Raw genomic sequence first — 15,639 nt, 5'->3', positions numbered from 1 at the left:
TGAGTTTCTGTTATTAGATCTTCCACAGGTTGTTTTAAGGCATTGACAGTTAATTAGTGAAGACTCAAATATGTTCATTTAAAGTTAGTGTCTCTAGGTTTGAAATTTCCTACTACAGTGAATTACGAAAAGTTTCCCCTGGAGACTCCAATTTACTTATATGTGGACTACTCACTTTAGCATGTAAACTAATGTATTTAAAACATTAATTTTGTTCAGTTAGCCACTGTATAGTACAACATTAATTTTTGATGTTGTGTTCAATGATTCATTAGCTGCATATAACACTCAGTGCTTATCACTAGTGTATTGTTTTACTAATGTGGAACAGGGTTGGCTCTAAGGAGCAAAACCAGTTAAGGCCTCAGGACGATGATATCAAACAGAAGAAAGAACTGAACTAAGCTCTTGATTGGTCTGACAGAACACTCTAAGGGAATCAAGAGATACACTCAACTACTATAGTAAATCAAATTGATATGTGGGAGAAAAATTTCTGCGGCCCATCTCCTACCTTCCTCCAACCCAGTTTCTAATTTCTCAGCAATGCATACATCATGGTATTGACTAAATGTACTCAGCCCTATCTCGATAGGATATTATTCTATACTCTAAAAAGTTTTTTTTTAAACTAAGTTGTCATAAGGTATAATACAACACTTAAAAAAGACTCAGTGAAATGTGACTAATTGGTTTTTGCTTACCCTGCCTTCAAAACATGTTTGATGTGGGTTTAAGGATCTCTAATGAGGATGACACTTTGGTTGATGTGTCATTCTTCTGAGAGAGTAAGGGTATGTTTATATAATTATGTGAATATATATCTTATTTTTTGGTCAGATTGATGATACAGGTAATATATTTCTGGATAGCTATCAAATTTTAATCCTTTTAAATGTCAGTATATTCTTGTACATAAAAGTCTCTCAGAAAATTACATTTATGTATGACTCTCATTTATAATTTTTAAAAGATAGGTAAAACATGTTTTGTTAGAGCATAATAAAACTCAGGTGACATGAAAGTAAATACAATTAAAATGACACTTTTTCTCACTTACCATTATGACTGTGAATCATAGTTTCTGCTGGTTTTTGAAACACATGAAGCTTTAAAACTCCTAAACTGAAGATGGTAGTTGGGGTGAAGATTTTTATCTGAACTTCTGGCCACTTTTGCTTATGAATCCACTGTCACATTCACAACTCCAAGATGCACAGTAGTGTCCATCTTCAACCAGTTACATGGAATTCCTTGTTTGCTATTAAAATCCCCATCACAAAAGGGATAAAAAGACAAACAAAAAATCATACAGTACAAGGCTGTGGAATGTCAGTAACCTTCTCCAGTTTCAAGAAAGTTGCAATTTTGACCTCTCAGGGCTGTGAGCACAATTGCTATATCTAACTTGACATTTGCGTTATTTGATAAGAATGCAACTAAGTGAATAAAAAAAAGTCCCTGATGATTGAAGAACAGAGTCCTTAATGAATCTTCTGAGAAATAAAATTGGGGTAAAAAAAGAGTACACTAACTGTGGCTTCTTTGGAGACAGTGTCCTTGGAGACAAAAGGGTACAGCAGCAGATAAAGAAACCACATTCTTCATTTACTGATTTGTTACATAAATTATATTTGGAAAATTTAAATACATTAATTATATTTTGGAAATTATACTTGGACAAGAAAAAGGAAAAATATGTGAAACCATATAACCCATAGTGCTTAATTATAGCATTAAAACTCCAGTCTTTCCCCCCCAAATATATCAATATACTTAAAGGAATGATTTAAAAATAAACATTAGTAACATAATTGGTATATCTGGACATATACATCAGTGTTCTTCTAAACATATTCTAGATTAATAAACATATAATTATATCTGAATCATTTATTGTTATTAACTTATGTTCAATATCTTAATGTTCCTTCAGCTCTTGATGCATTGAGCAGTGCATCTTCATGTCTCTCAAGTTATGCTACTTTTGGATGACTTCCTATTTATTGGTACATACAAATGATCAATGAGTATAAGCTATCCCAAAGTAATACATTTTAAAAATAACATTTTTAAAATATCCATTTAAAAATAACATTTTTAAAATATCCATACTAAAACACACATCTTTCATTGTTGGTGTATAAGAAAGCCACTGATTTCTGTACATTGACTTTGTATCCTGCCACGTTACTGAATTGCTGTATGAGTTCTAGTAGTTTGGGGGTGGAGTCTTTGGGGTTTTCCATATAAAGAATCATGTCATCTGCGAAGAGAGAGAGTTTGACTTCTTCCTTGCCAATTTGGATACCTTTTATTTCTCTTTGTTGTCTGATTGCCGTTGCTAGAACTTCTAATACTATGTTGAACAAGAGTGGTGAGAGTGGGCATCCTTGTCGTGTTCCTGATCTCAACGGGAAGGCTGCAAGCTTTTTCCCATTGAGGATGATATTTGCTGTGGGTCTTTCATAGATAGATTTTATGAAGTTCAGGAATGTTCCCTCTATCCCTATACTCTGAAGCGTTTTCATCAGGAACGGATGCTGGATTTTGTCAAATGCTTTCTCTGCATCAATTGAGAGGACCATGTGGTTCTTCTCTCTTCTCTTATTGATGTGTTCTATCACACTGATTGATTTGCGAATGTTGAACCAACCTTGCAACCCAGGGATGAATCCCACCTGGTCATGGTGGATAATCTTTTGAATGTGCTGCTGGATCCTGTTTGCTAGGATCTTGTTGAGAATCTTTGCATCCATATTCATCAGTGATATTGGTCTGAAATTCTCCTTTCTGGTAGGGTCTTTGCCTGGTTTGGGGATCAGGGTAATGCTGGCTTCATAAAAAGAGTCTGGAAGTTTTCTTTCTGCTTCAATTTTTTGGAACAGCTTCAGGAGAATTGGTGTTATTTCTTCTTTGAAAGTTTGGTAGAATTCCCCAGGGAATCCTTCAGGTCCTGGGCTCTTGTTTTTTGGGAGGTTTTTGATCACTGCTTCAATCTCATTACTAGATATCGGTCTATTCAGGTTGTCAATTTCTTCCTGGTTCCATTTTGGGAGTTTGTAGCTTTCCAGGAATGCATCCATTTCATCTAGGTTGCTTAGCTTATTGGCATATAACTGTTGGTAATAATTTCTGATGATTGTTTCTATTTCCTTGGTGTTAGTTGTGATCTCTCCCTTTTCATTCATAATTTTATTAATTTGGGCTTTCTCTCTTTTCTTTTGGATTAGTGTGGCCAATGGTTTATCGATCTTATTAATTATTTCAAAAAACCAGCTTCTAGTTTCATTGATACTACTGTATCTCTCGTTTCGACCTCATTGATCTCTGCTCTAATCTTGATTATTTCCCTTCTTGCATGTGGAGTTGGTTTGATTTGTTGTTGATTCTCCAGTTCTTTAAGGTGTAGAGACAGCTGGTGTATTCTGGATTTTTCAATGTTTTTGAGGGAGGCTTGGATGGCTATGTATTTCCCCCTTAGAACCGCCTTTGCTGTATCCCATAGGTTTTGGACCGAGGTGTCTTCATTCTCATTGGTTTCCATGAATTGTTTAAGTTCATCTTTGATCTCCTGGTTGATCCAAGCATTCTTAAGCCAGGTGGTCTTTAGCTTCCAGGTGTTTGAGTTCCTTCTGAACTTTTCCTTGTGATTGAGCTCCAGTTTCAAAGCATTGTGATCGGAGAATATGCAGGGAATAATGTCAGTCTTTTGGTATCGGTTGAGTCCTGCTTTGTGACCCAGTATGTGGTCTATTCTGGAGAAGGTTCCATGTGCACTTGAGAAGAATGAGTATTCTGTTGTTTTAGGGTGGAATGTTCTGTATATGTCTATGAGGTCCATCTGGTCCAATGTTTCATTCAATGCTCTTATTTCTTTATTAATTTTCTGCTTCGATGATCTGTCTATTTCTGAGAGAGGCGTATTAAGATCTCCTACTATTATTGTATTCATATCAATATGGCTCTTTATCTTGATTAATAGTTTTCTTATGTAATTGGGTGCTCCCATATTGGGGGCATAGATATTCACAATTGTTAGATCGTCTTGGCGGATAGTCCCTTTAAGAATTATGTAGTGTCCTTCTGTATCTCTGACTACAGTCTTTAGTTTAAAATCTAATTTATCTGATATGAGAATTGCTACTCTGGCCTTCTTTTGAGGCCCATTGGCATGAAAGATGCTTCTCCATCCCTTCACTTTCAGTCTGGGTGTATCCTTAGGTTCAAAATGGGTCTCTTGTAGACAACATATGGATGGGTCCTGTCGTTTTATCCAATCCGCAACCCTGTGTTGCTTTATGGGCGCATTTAGGCCATTCACATTGAGAGTGATTATTGAGAGATAGGTTTTTATTGACATCGTGTTGCCTTTGAAGTCTTTCTGTCTATAGATTGTTTCTATATTTCTGTTCAATGATATTCTTAGAATTTTTTCTCTTTTATAGGACCCCCCTTAATATTTCCTGCAGTGTCGGCTTGGTGGTTGCATAGTCTTTTAAGCCTTGCCGGTCTTGGAAACTCTTTATCTCTCCATCCATTTTAAATGTCAGTCTTGCTGGATAGAGTATTCTTGGTTGCATGTTCTTCTCATTTAGTACTCTGAATATATTTTGCCAGCCCTTCCTGGCTTTCCAGGTCTCCGTGGAAAGGTCTGACGTTATTCTAATGGGTTTTCCTCTGTATGTAAGGAGCCTCTTTGTCCTAGCTGCTTTTAAGAGGGTCTCTCTTGAAACATAATTCCCCATTTTAACTATAAGGTGCCGTGAGGACTTTTGAGAATCTAAAATCTTGGGAGGAGATCTTTCTGCCTCTAGTACATGAACATTGTTTCCATTCATGAGATTGGGAAAATTTTCATAGACAACTTCTTCCACTATATCTTCTAGACTTCTTTCTTTTTCTTCCCCTTCAGGGATTCCAATAATTCTGACGGTGGAACGTTTCATGGCATCGACTTTCTTATACACTAACAATGAAAATACAGAAAGGGAAATTAGAGAATCGATTCCATTTACTATAGCACCAAAAACCATAAGATACCTGGGCATAAACCTAACCAAAGAAGTAAAGGACCTGTACTCGAGGAACTACAGAACACTCATGAAAGAAATTGAAGAAGACACAAAAAGATGGAAGACTGTTCCATGCTCTTGGATTGGAAGAATAAACATTGTTAAAATGTCTATACTGCCTAGAGCAATCTATACTTTTAATGCCATTCCGATCAAAATTCCACCGATATTTTTCAAAGAGCTGGAGCAAATAATCCTAAAATTTGTATGGAGTCAGAAGAGACCCCGAATTGCTAAGGAAATGTTGAAAAACAAAAACAAAACTGGCGGCATCACGTTACCCGATTTCAAGCTTTACTACAAAGCTGTGATCACCAAGACAGCATGGTACTGGCATAAAAACAGACACATAGACCAGTGGAACAGAGTGGAGAGCCCAGATATGGACCCTCAACTCTATGGTCAAATAATCTTCGACAAAACAGGAAAAAATATTCAATGGAAAAAAGACAGTCTCTTCAATAAATGGTGCTGGGAAAACTGGACAGCGATATGTAGAAGAATGAAACTCGACCATTCTCTTACACCATACACAAAGATAAACTCGAAATGGATAAAAGACCTCAACGTGAGACAGGAATCTATCAGAATCCTAGAGGAGAACATAGGCAGTAACCTCTTCGATATCAGCCACAGCAACTTCTTTCAAGATATGTCTCCAAAGGCCAAGGAAACAAAAGCAAAAATGAACTTTTGGGACTTCATCAAGATCAAAATCTTCTGCACAGCAAAGGAAACAGTCAACAAAACAAAGAGGCAACCCACGGAATGGGAGAAGATATTTGTAAATGACAGTACAGACAAAAGGTTGATATCCAGGATCTACAAAGAACTTCTCAAACTCAACACACACAAAACAGATAATCATATCCAAAAATGGGCAGAAGATATGAACAGACACTTCTCCAACGAAGACATACAAATGGCTATCAGACACATGAAAAAATGTTCATCATCACTAGCCATCAGGGAGATTCAAATTAAAACCACATTGAGATACCACCTGACACCAGTTAGAATGGCCAAAATTAGCAAGACAGGAAACAACGTGTGTTGGAGAGGATGTGGAGAAAGGGGAACCCTCTTACACTGTTGGTGGGAATGCAAGTTAGTGCAGCCACTTTGGAGAACAGTGTGGAGATTCCTGAAGAAATTAAAAATAGAGCTTCCCTATGACCCTGCAATTGCACTGCTGGGTATTTACCCCAAAGATATAGATGTATTGAAAAGAAGGGCCATTTGTACCCCAATGTTTATTGCAGCAATGGCTACGGTCGCCAAACTGTGGAAAGAACCAAGATGCCCTTCAACGGATGAATGGATAAGGAAGATGTGGTCCATATACACTATGGAGTATTATGCTTCCATCAGAAAGGACGAATACCCAACTTTTGTAGCAACATGGACAGGACTGGAAGAAATTATGCTGAGCGAAATAAGTCAAGCAGAGAGAGTCAAGTATCATATGGTCTCACTTATTTGTGGAGCATAACAAATAACATGGAGGACATGGGGAGATGGAGAGGAGAGGGAGTTGAGGGAAACTGGAAGGGGAGATGAACCATGAGAGACTATGGACTCTGAAAAACAACCAGAGGGTTATGAAGGGGCGGCGGGAGGGGGTGGGGTGGGGTGGGAGGTTGAGGAACCAGGTGGTGGGTAATAGGGAGGGCACGTACTGCATGGAGCACTGGGTGTGATGCCAAAACAATGAACACTGTTATGCTGTAAATAAGCAAATAAAAATAAATAAATTAATTAAAAAAAAACACACATCTTTTAGTTTTATAGAGTCAGAGAAAAACTGTTTCCCAGAGACAACATGACCCAATTATCACCAAAAGAGAATATAACTGAAAAGACAGAATTGATCATATTTATTTATACTTCTAGCTATTAATTGTAACCTTTCGATGTTTATTTACAATTATTCTTACAGCCACAAATTTTAAAATAAATGTAATGTTGAAAATCTTCATGACAGCTTCTGCTCACTGCTGATTGAATCCATGGATACAGTTACAGAATCCTTGTGACTTAATCAATTGCATAAACTTCCTCAAGATAGATGTGCTGTCATAAGCCCAGGAAATATTTTCTTTTACTTCCCACCACCAAAAAGAAAGCCTAGTACAAAGGAAATTCCAGTAGCTTTGGAAAATTTGATGTTTTAAACTATCTTTGCTAGTGTATAGAAATGCAACTAAATTTTGTTATTAATCTTATATACTGCAATCTGGCTGCACTTAGTTCTAATAGTTGTTTGTGGATTTTCTATATACTAAATCATTTCCCTTCTTCATTTCCTGTCTTTTTTTTTCTTTTCTTTCTTTCTTCCTCTAATTACCCTGGAAAAAAAACCCTCTAGTACAATGTTGAATAGAAGTGGTGAAAGCAGATATCCTTTTGTTACTGATCTTAGGGAGAAAACATTCAATCTTTCCCCATTAACTATGGGTTACCTGTAGATGCTTTTATGAAGTTGAGGAAGTTACCTTCTATTCCTAGTCTTTCAAGTGTCTTTATCACAAAAGGGTGCTGGATTTTGTCCAATGTTTTTACTGTGTCTCTTGAGATAATCATGTGTATAATATATAACATTTATACATTCAAAGAGGTTTTCTTTTTTGCATTTTTTGGGTTTATTTTTTATTGATCAGCAATTAACAAAAAACCCTGCAACGTATTTTTTCTTTGCTTGGTAATAGACATTTAATATTCTACCATTTTGTAGATGAAAATCTATTCGAAAGAAATTTTCTTTATTTTCACCCAAATGTATATATACCAAAACCTTCATATATAAGTGGGATTATATGATCAGTGTTTTATTTTGATTTTTTCCTTCATCTCCTTCTACCCATTCTTCTTTCTAATTACATTGTTTAGTTTCTGCTTCAGATAACCTTCATTAAAATTGTTTTCCTTTAATATTTTATATGTTCAGTGATTATATGAAAATAAATACTCTGCAATACATAAATAATCTATGCATTCACACAGACACATGCTTATACTAAAATTTTCCAACCTGGAGTATTGGCTGTCTTTCTTTTGTTCTAATTAAATTTTATATATTTTTAAGAGATTTTATACTTTCTTTATATATATATATATATATATATATATATATATATATATACACACACACACACACACACACACACACACACACACACTGCACTTCTCTGTTAAATTTATTCTCTTGGTAATTAAACCAAGATAACCTTTTATGACCAAAATAACATTTGCTCATTGATTTCCTGTTGCTTTTTGCTATTAAAGTCTCCTGCTTTTTAAAATAGTTTCCATTTTTTCAGCTAGAATACCAAATTCCCTTACAAGTTCCATTAGTTTCCTACTAGTTCCTTGAGTTTTCCTTGAATGTAAGAATGCCCTCAATATAAAAAAAGATCTATTAAATTTCATCAACTTTAAGACAACATCAATTGTAAGGCATGCCATTATACCACTTATCACAATTGAAAAGAAAATATTGACAATTAGCCTATAAACAACAGTAGATGCCATCCATTGAATGAAATGTCTGAATTTCAGAAAAGCAATATATGAATAATACTTTAAAATCAGGGAAATGCCATTGTTTTTATTCTTTCCCATTTATATAATGATTATTTTGTTTTCTTATGTCATCATCCAAGATCTAATAAAATATGGAGCATTTCTGATTTTTACTCATCACATTCATTGGGGTGGGGTTTATCTGTGCTATTAGAGTTTACAAAGAACTGGGTTTCAAATTTTTTGAACTTATTTAATTGATTTGAGTTTCTCCCCACAGTAACATTTTTCATTTGCTTTTGTTTTCAATGTTTTTTTTTTTTTCAAATTCATTAGTATAAATTCCTCACTTTTGGTCTAGTTTATATATTTTTAAATAATGAATTTATTTAAGATAACAGAATTCCTTCTAACTACAGCTTTCTCGGTGCTCCAAATAATTTGTGATGGCTTGTCTGCATTTCATTACTTTCCAGATAACAATTAGTTAATTTGATGTAAATTCCTTAATTTCCAAGGAATTATATTATGTGGATTTTTCATTCTTTACAGAAATTTTTATGGTTGTTATGGCAGAATTTGGACTATGAGAGCTTAATTTGCATTAGATGTAGGCACAGGCTATCAAATACAGTGGGGAATGTTTTCCCCTTGACTCAGAGCTCTATACCCAGCAGATGATATTTTTTTCAGAAACAAAGTAATCTTTCTGTGAAAATGAACTTGGTTTTCTAAATCAAACTTTCACTGAATGTGCAGCTACTGTGCTGTCCCAAGTAATTTCCACATTAAACCTGAGACTTTAAGCCTAAGCCTTCGTAATCCATAATGTGATGTCCTGTGCCCACCCTCCAGTCTATGCTCACCTCAGCACTCAGTAGTCATTTTGTAGATTATTACCATGCTTTTAGTTGAATCTTTATTTTTGATATCTCCTGTTGACCACTTTGCGATGATTTCAGCTATAGAGTTAAGAGAATGTTTATTACATTTTATCCAGTGTTTCTGTGTGTTCATTATAGTGTATTTTCATGTATTTACTCAGTATTGGAAGTGCCACTACTCTTTTTCCCATGCATTTTAAATTATGTAATTATCCATCCATTTTAGACATTTTACCTATAATTACTCTTATTACATGTGTTTACATATCATTATTGTGTATGTTGAAGAGCTACAAACAATTTTACCCTATATTTCCCCAAGGAATAACTCTTATTATATATTGTAACAGAATTAAGATGTTAATTTCTCTTCAGAATGGTTTTTCAGAAATTGATATGCAAAACTACCAAATATTGGTTTGAAAAATCAAAACACAAGAATGGCATGAGCAGAGCTCAATGGAACGTTGGTTAAAAAAGTGTTGAGAAAATTAATGTAACAGAAATAAATGTTATTGAAAAACAAGATTATAGACTTCAAAATAAAATGTCTGTGGACATTTATTCTTGTTTTTGAGATATTTTAAAAATAATATTTCTTTTACTTACTTGAGAGAAAGGCAAATTCTTTTGACTGAGTCCTCAAAGGCTTTCTTAACTTGATTGTTTCTCAAAGTATAAATAAATGGGTTCAATGTAGGTGAAATAGAGAAAATGAGCACTGAAACCACTTTATTAATGGTCACTTTTTCCTTTGCTGTACGATTCATATAGATAAAAATGCATGTGCCATAGGTGATGGAGACCACAATCATGTGGGAAGAACAGGTTGAAAAGGCCTTTTTCCTTTGTTGAACAGAAGGGAATCTAAAAATTGTCTTGATGATAAAAGCATATGACAGAACCACACATGTAAGTGTCATATTCAAGGTCAGCACAGCACAGATTATAACTGTCCATTCCATGAACCATGTATCTGAACATGAGATTTTCACTAAGGGAAATGCATCACAGCCAAAATGATCAATTATGTTAGAGTCGCAAAATTTTAGATTTAAACCCAGGCTAAGTGGTGGAATTATTATACATAAACCAGCCATCCAAGAACAGATGATGAGAGTCCTGCAGGCACTGTTGCTCATGATGATCACATAATGCAAGGGTTTGCAGATGGCCACATAGCGGTCATAGGACATGGCGGCTAGCATAAAAAACTCTGATACCCCACAGAGGTCAGTAAAAAACACTTGGATGACACAAGCATTGTAGGTAATAATGTTGTCACCTGTTGCTATGCTATACAAATATCTGGGAATAATGGCAGATATAAATGAGATCTCCAAGAAGGAGAAATTTTTTAAGAAGTACATGGGTGTTTTAAGGTGGGAATCCACAAAAGTGAGTGTAATGATAGTCAAGTTTCCAGTTACACTCAGTGTGTAGGTCAGAAAGAGAAAGATAAAAATCAGAACTTGCAGCTCAGTGTCATCCGTAAGTCCCAGCAGAAGGAATGTTGTTATTGTACCGTTTCTCATCACTGACTTCTGACTTCTCTCCAATCTGCATGTGATATTCAGATAAATGTTCTTATTGATTATAGATTATTTTAACTGTTCTAAAATAGATTCAAGATTTTATATTTCATTATATTTTTAACATAAATATACATTATATGTATATTTACATTTTATGCCTATCCTGTACTTGGGATTTTCCCATGTGACCAAGTAGATTACTGAGGGAGTGTCATTTTAAGGGTGAAAAAGTTCTTCCCTATTGAGAAACTGAGTCACAAAATTTCACACCCGATTTCGTGTCTTTTCTTGACACTTTGGGTCTTTTTAGAAAAATAGTGCTAATATAACTTGGGTTCACTATATAGACACTAGAGCAAAACAAGAGGTCTTTAGGGATACCTGAGTGTCTCAGTAGCTTGGGCATCTGCCTTCAGCACAGGTCATGATCCAGGGGTCATGGGATCAATTCCTACATTGGGCTCCTTGCTCCAGGGAGTCTTCTTCTCCCTCTGCCTGACTCTCACCTGCTTGTGCGTGCTCTCTCTCTCTGACAAATAAATAAATAAAATCTTTAAAAACAAAACAAAACTGGAAGTCTTTGTTCCAAAAGAAGATTTTTGTTCTTTGGTGTGATTTTAGGTTAAGTGAGCTTAATTCTTTTGAGCAACTTCACAATCTGCTGATTCCCCCTACCTCCTGCTACATAGCCTAGATATTTATCTTTCTGAATATTTGCATTACCTGCTGAATTTGTGTTACCTTTACTGCTGATACAGGTAATGATGGCCTTCTCTTCCCTCTCTCAACTTCCAGTGAATGAATTATTTTATTTTCATTGATGTCATACTTATAGGGACTCAGATATGTCCAATACACAATTAAAATCTTAAACGTTTAGGTTTTCTGGCATATGGAGTTTCTTTGCATTATGAGCAAATTCTGTTTATTGTTTAATTTACTGTGTTCTCTTCTCACTGAGACTGGGAGCAGAATTGTTTTTGGCAGAATTGTTTGGGACTATTTGCTTCATTCACAGTGTTTCTAATACATAGAAAAATTGCCGAGGATCAAGGTTTACTCAAAAGTTAGAATCCTCTTAAGACATTTAGTTTTTTATTCAACAACTATAAGATAGTTCTATCAAAGTGAGATGCAAAAGGAATATTTGTATATTTATATACTTGCAGCCCACCCACTTTCCTTTCATGCTTCATCTGAATCTGAGATAATGTGTATTGTTGTGAAATCTTACTCAGCTCCCAAATGTTGAACATTATCCAATTTTCAAAATATAGTCATTTCCCCCCAAGATATTACAACCTACTTTATGATGGAAGTTAGTAAGTTGACATGAAAGTGTAACTAACTGATTTTGTTTATTCTGTCTTTCTAATGAGTTTTCAAAACGAGCACAGGACTCTGTCATGAGATGCTCTTGTTTCAGTCATTATGGTGTTCTTTTCAGGGATGGGAAGAGGAATACTGGTGCATGCTTATACCCTTCTTTTTTTTAAAAACCATATCTTTTTTTTAAAGATTTATTTATTTATTTGACAAAGATCACAAGTAGGCAGAGAGGCAGATGTGGGGGGCAGGCTCCCTGCTGAGCAGAGAGCCCGATGTGGGGCTCGATTCCAGGATCCCGGGATCATGACCTGAGATGAAGGCAGAGACTTTAACTTACTGAGCCACCCAGGTACCCCTGCTTATATACTTCTATATATAGGAAGGCACTTTATTTTGTTTTATATATTTTTTTCAGTGTTCCAAGATTGATTGTTTATGCACCACACCCAATGCTCCATGCAATATGTGCCCTCCATAATACTCACCACCACACTCACCTAACGCACCTCCCCTCCAAAACCCTCTATTTGTTTCTCAGAGTCCACAGTCTCTCATAGTTTGTCTCCTCCTCCAGTTTCTCCCAATACACTTTCATTTCCTTCTTATAAGAAGACACTTTATTTTAAATTTGGGGTTGAATATCTATCCAAAATTACCCTAAGTACTTCTTACATTAAGTTAGATACAGATTTGTTTATGTATCTTATGTATGCAATACTCCAGGCAATGATATTTATCTACACAAGGGAAATTCATTCTAAAAAAATGACATCTCGTACATATATCTTAGATATATTGAAAATATTAAAATTATCAATGCAAATCTATTTTCTTTCTAAGAGGTAAATATAACCTAGATCCTATAAAGGGAATCACAGTCAAAGAGACAAACTTTATTGTACTTACTTTTTGGTAATGGGCTTAATGCTGTTAGAAGCCTCTAAATATTTTCTTACTATCTCCATCATTGAAAAGAAAATAAATTACTCAAAGGGCTAAGGAACTCTCTCCACTGGTGGAAGACATGAATTTTAAATCATAACGGCAGAGAAAAATGCACACATCATGTCAAATGTGGCTTATCTTTTTAATTGGCAGAAAATGTTAAGCATGAAAAAAATAAATGGTCCTTGGGGACCTACAGTCAAGAGTCATTGATTTTCTGAGTAATGAAGTTTGGCAAAAACACAAGTGACACTGGCTTCAGTGGGGACTGTGCCTTTGGAGATAGAAGGATGTTAGGGCATCATTTGACACTGGTCAGGAGGGCAACTGTATCATTTAAGTTACATAGTTAATTTGATTTAAACTTTCACATCCACTATGGCATTTGGAAGATTATAATTCTTTATTTATGAATAAAATCCTTTATTATATGAATTTTTATTATCATTGGCTAATTTTAATCATATAAGCACAAGGAAACATTTATATAATTATATAAGGCTACCACTTGCATTATAGAACTTACCTTTTCAGATTTTTTCTCCAAATATATCAATTGCATTATAAGTATTAGTTATGAGTGCATAAAGATTTTTGGTCATATTTTATAATTGGATGCAAAACATATGCTTCATGGTTGCATAGTAACACAGATATACTAAAGCCACTAATTTTGCACTTCAAAATGGTCAAAATGGTAAATATTATGTTATGTATATTTTACCACAGTGAAAACATATGCTTTCATATATTTAAACATTTATTAATTTATTCCATGATATGCCTTTGTTTTTTTTTCCAATTATTCAGTATTAATAATGTTGGCTATATGAATATTTTGGCAATTTTGAATTAATGCCTGTATTAAATGTACAGTGTTCTTTATTTTTTATAGTTATCAATCATTCTATCAAAAGCATTTTCTGGGGCGCCTGGGTGGCTCAGTGGGTTAAGCCGCTGCCTTCAGCTCAGGTCATGATCTCAGGGTCCTGGGATCGAGTCCCACATTGGGCTCTCTGCTCAGCAGGGAGCCTGCTTCCCTCTCTCTCTCTCTCTCTCTCTCTGCCTGCCTCTCTATCTGCTTGTGAACTCTCTCTGTCAAATAAATAAATAAAATCTTAAAAAAAAAGAAAAAGCATTTTCATACAAATATTTTTGCATGTGTGATAATGATTGGTGGAAGTGAAATTTCTAAATAAAAATATTATACTGCTTTTAGAAAATTTGCATAATCAGAGCCATAAGATTATTTTGGATCAAATTGTGTCACTATAATTAAGTTTTAGAGTACATTGTTTTTATTTTTATGCTTATTTGTATCTTGTTCTTTTAAATAAGTTAAATATGAATTTTAAGATTTTAGTGAGTCTTTAAAAGTGTCATTGCTGGGGATGAGTAAAGATAGTGGAGAAGTAGCAGGCTGAGATGAAATCAGGTAGCAGGAGATCAGCTAGATAGCTTATCAAACCATTCTGAACACCTACAAATCCAACAGGAGATTGAAGAGAAGAAGAGCAACAATTCTAGAAACAGAAAATCCACCACTTTCTGAAAGGTAGGACCTCCAGAGAAGTGAATCCAAAGCGATGGGAAGATAGACCATGCGGGAAAGGGCTGGCTCCTGGCATGTGTTGGAGCAATGGAGCACAAAATCAGAACTTTTAAAAGTCTGCTCCACTGAGGGACATCGCTCCAGAGGCTAAGCTGGGGTAAAGCTCATGCGGGGACAGCGTGGTCTCAAGTTCCATGGGGTCACAGAAGGATCAGGGGCATCTGAGTGTTGCAGAGCTTGCAGGTATTAGAGTGGGGAAGCTAGCTACAAAGACAGAGGCAAGGAGTGAGCTCTCAATTCAAGGTTACCTTAAATTGTGATCTGAGGCACTGGCCACTGCTCTGTGAGCAGGGACTCCACAAGATCCAGGAGAACACCATGGAAAAGTGCAGTGACCTGTCGGGTTTGGAGACTCCAGGTAGGGCTGTGTGCCAGAGGCAGACATGCTTGGTCATAGGCTGGGTGAGCTTAGAGCACAGCCAGAGGCCAGGGAGACAGGAGTAATTGAGCACTTTTCTCCAAGGGTGCAATGAGGGGTGGGGTTCTGAGCTCTTGACTGCTCCGGGCCAGAGATTGGAGGCTGCCATTTTCATTCCCATCCTCCAGAACTCTACGGATAATGTTCAGGGAACAAACGCTCCCAGAAGCGAACCCGAGTAGATTACTTAGCCTGGCCCCTGGTAAGGTCGGGCAATTCCATCTCAGGCAAGAATCACTGGTCCCTCCCCCAGAAGTTCAGCAAGAAATCCAGCCAAGACCAATTTCACTTACCAAAGAGAAAAGCAGAAATCCAGAGA

At 35.8% G+C, this 15,639-nt stretch overlaps 1 protein-coding gene across 1 annotated transcript; it reads right to left on the bottom strand.

Moving 5' to 3' along the window:
• Positions 1-10,086: 10,086 nt before the first annotated feature.
• On the bottom strand, positions 10,087-11,016 carry LOC123946064 (olfactory receptor 6C2-like). The gene has a single exon (XM_046011131.1). The coding sequence runs from the start codon at positions 11,014-11,016 to the stop codon at positions 10,087-10,089; it is 930 nt and encodes a 309-aa protein (XP_045867087.1).
• Between the last annotated feature and the right edge of the window lie 4,623 nt (positions 11,017-15,639).

This window comes from Meles meles, chromosome 7, assembly GCF_922984935.1.
Source record: "Meles meles chromosome 7, mMelMel3.1 paternal haplotype, whole genome shotgun sequence".
NCBI classification, from domain to species: Eukaryota; Metazoa; Chordata; class Mammalia; order Carnivora; family Mustelidae; genus Meles; species Meles meles.
Note: the sequence above shows the minus strand (reverse complement) of the source record. Positions and strands in the feature narration are given on the sequence as shown.

Excerpts from the sequence above, each read along its gene's own strand:
- LOC123946064 (XM_046011131.1), bottom strand. The coding sequence starts at position 11,016 with ATGAGAAACGGTACAATAACAACATTCCTTCTGCTGGGACTTACGGAT.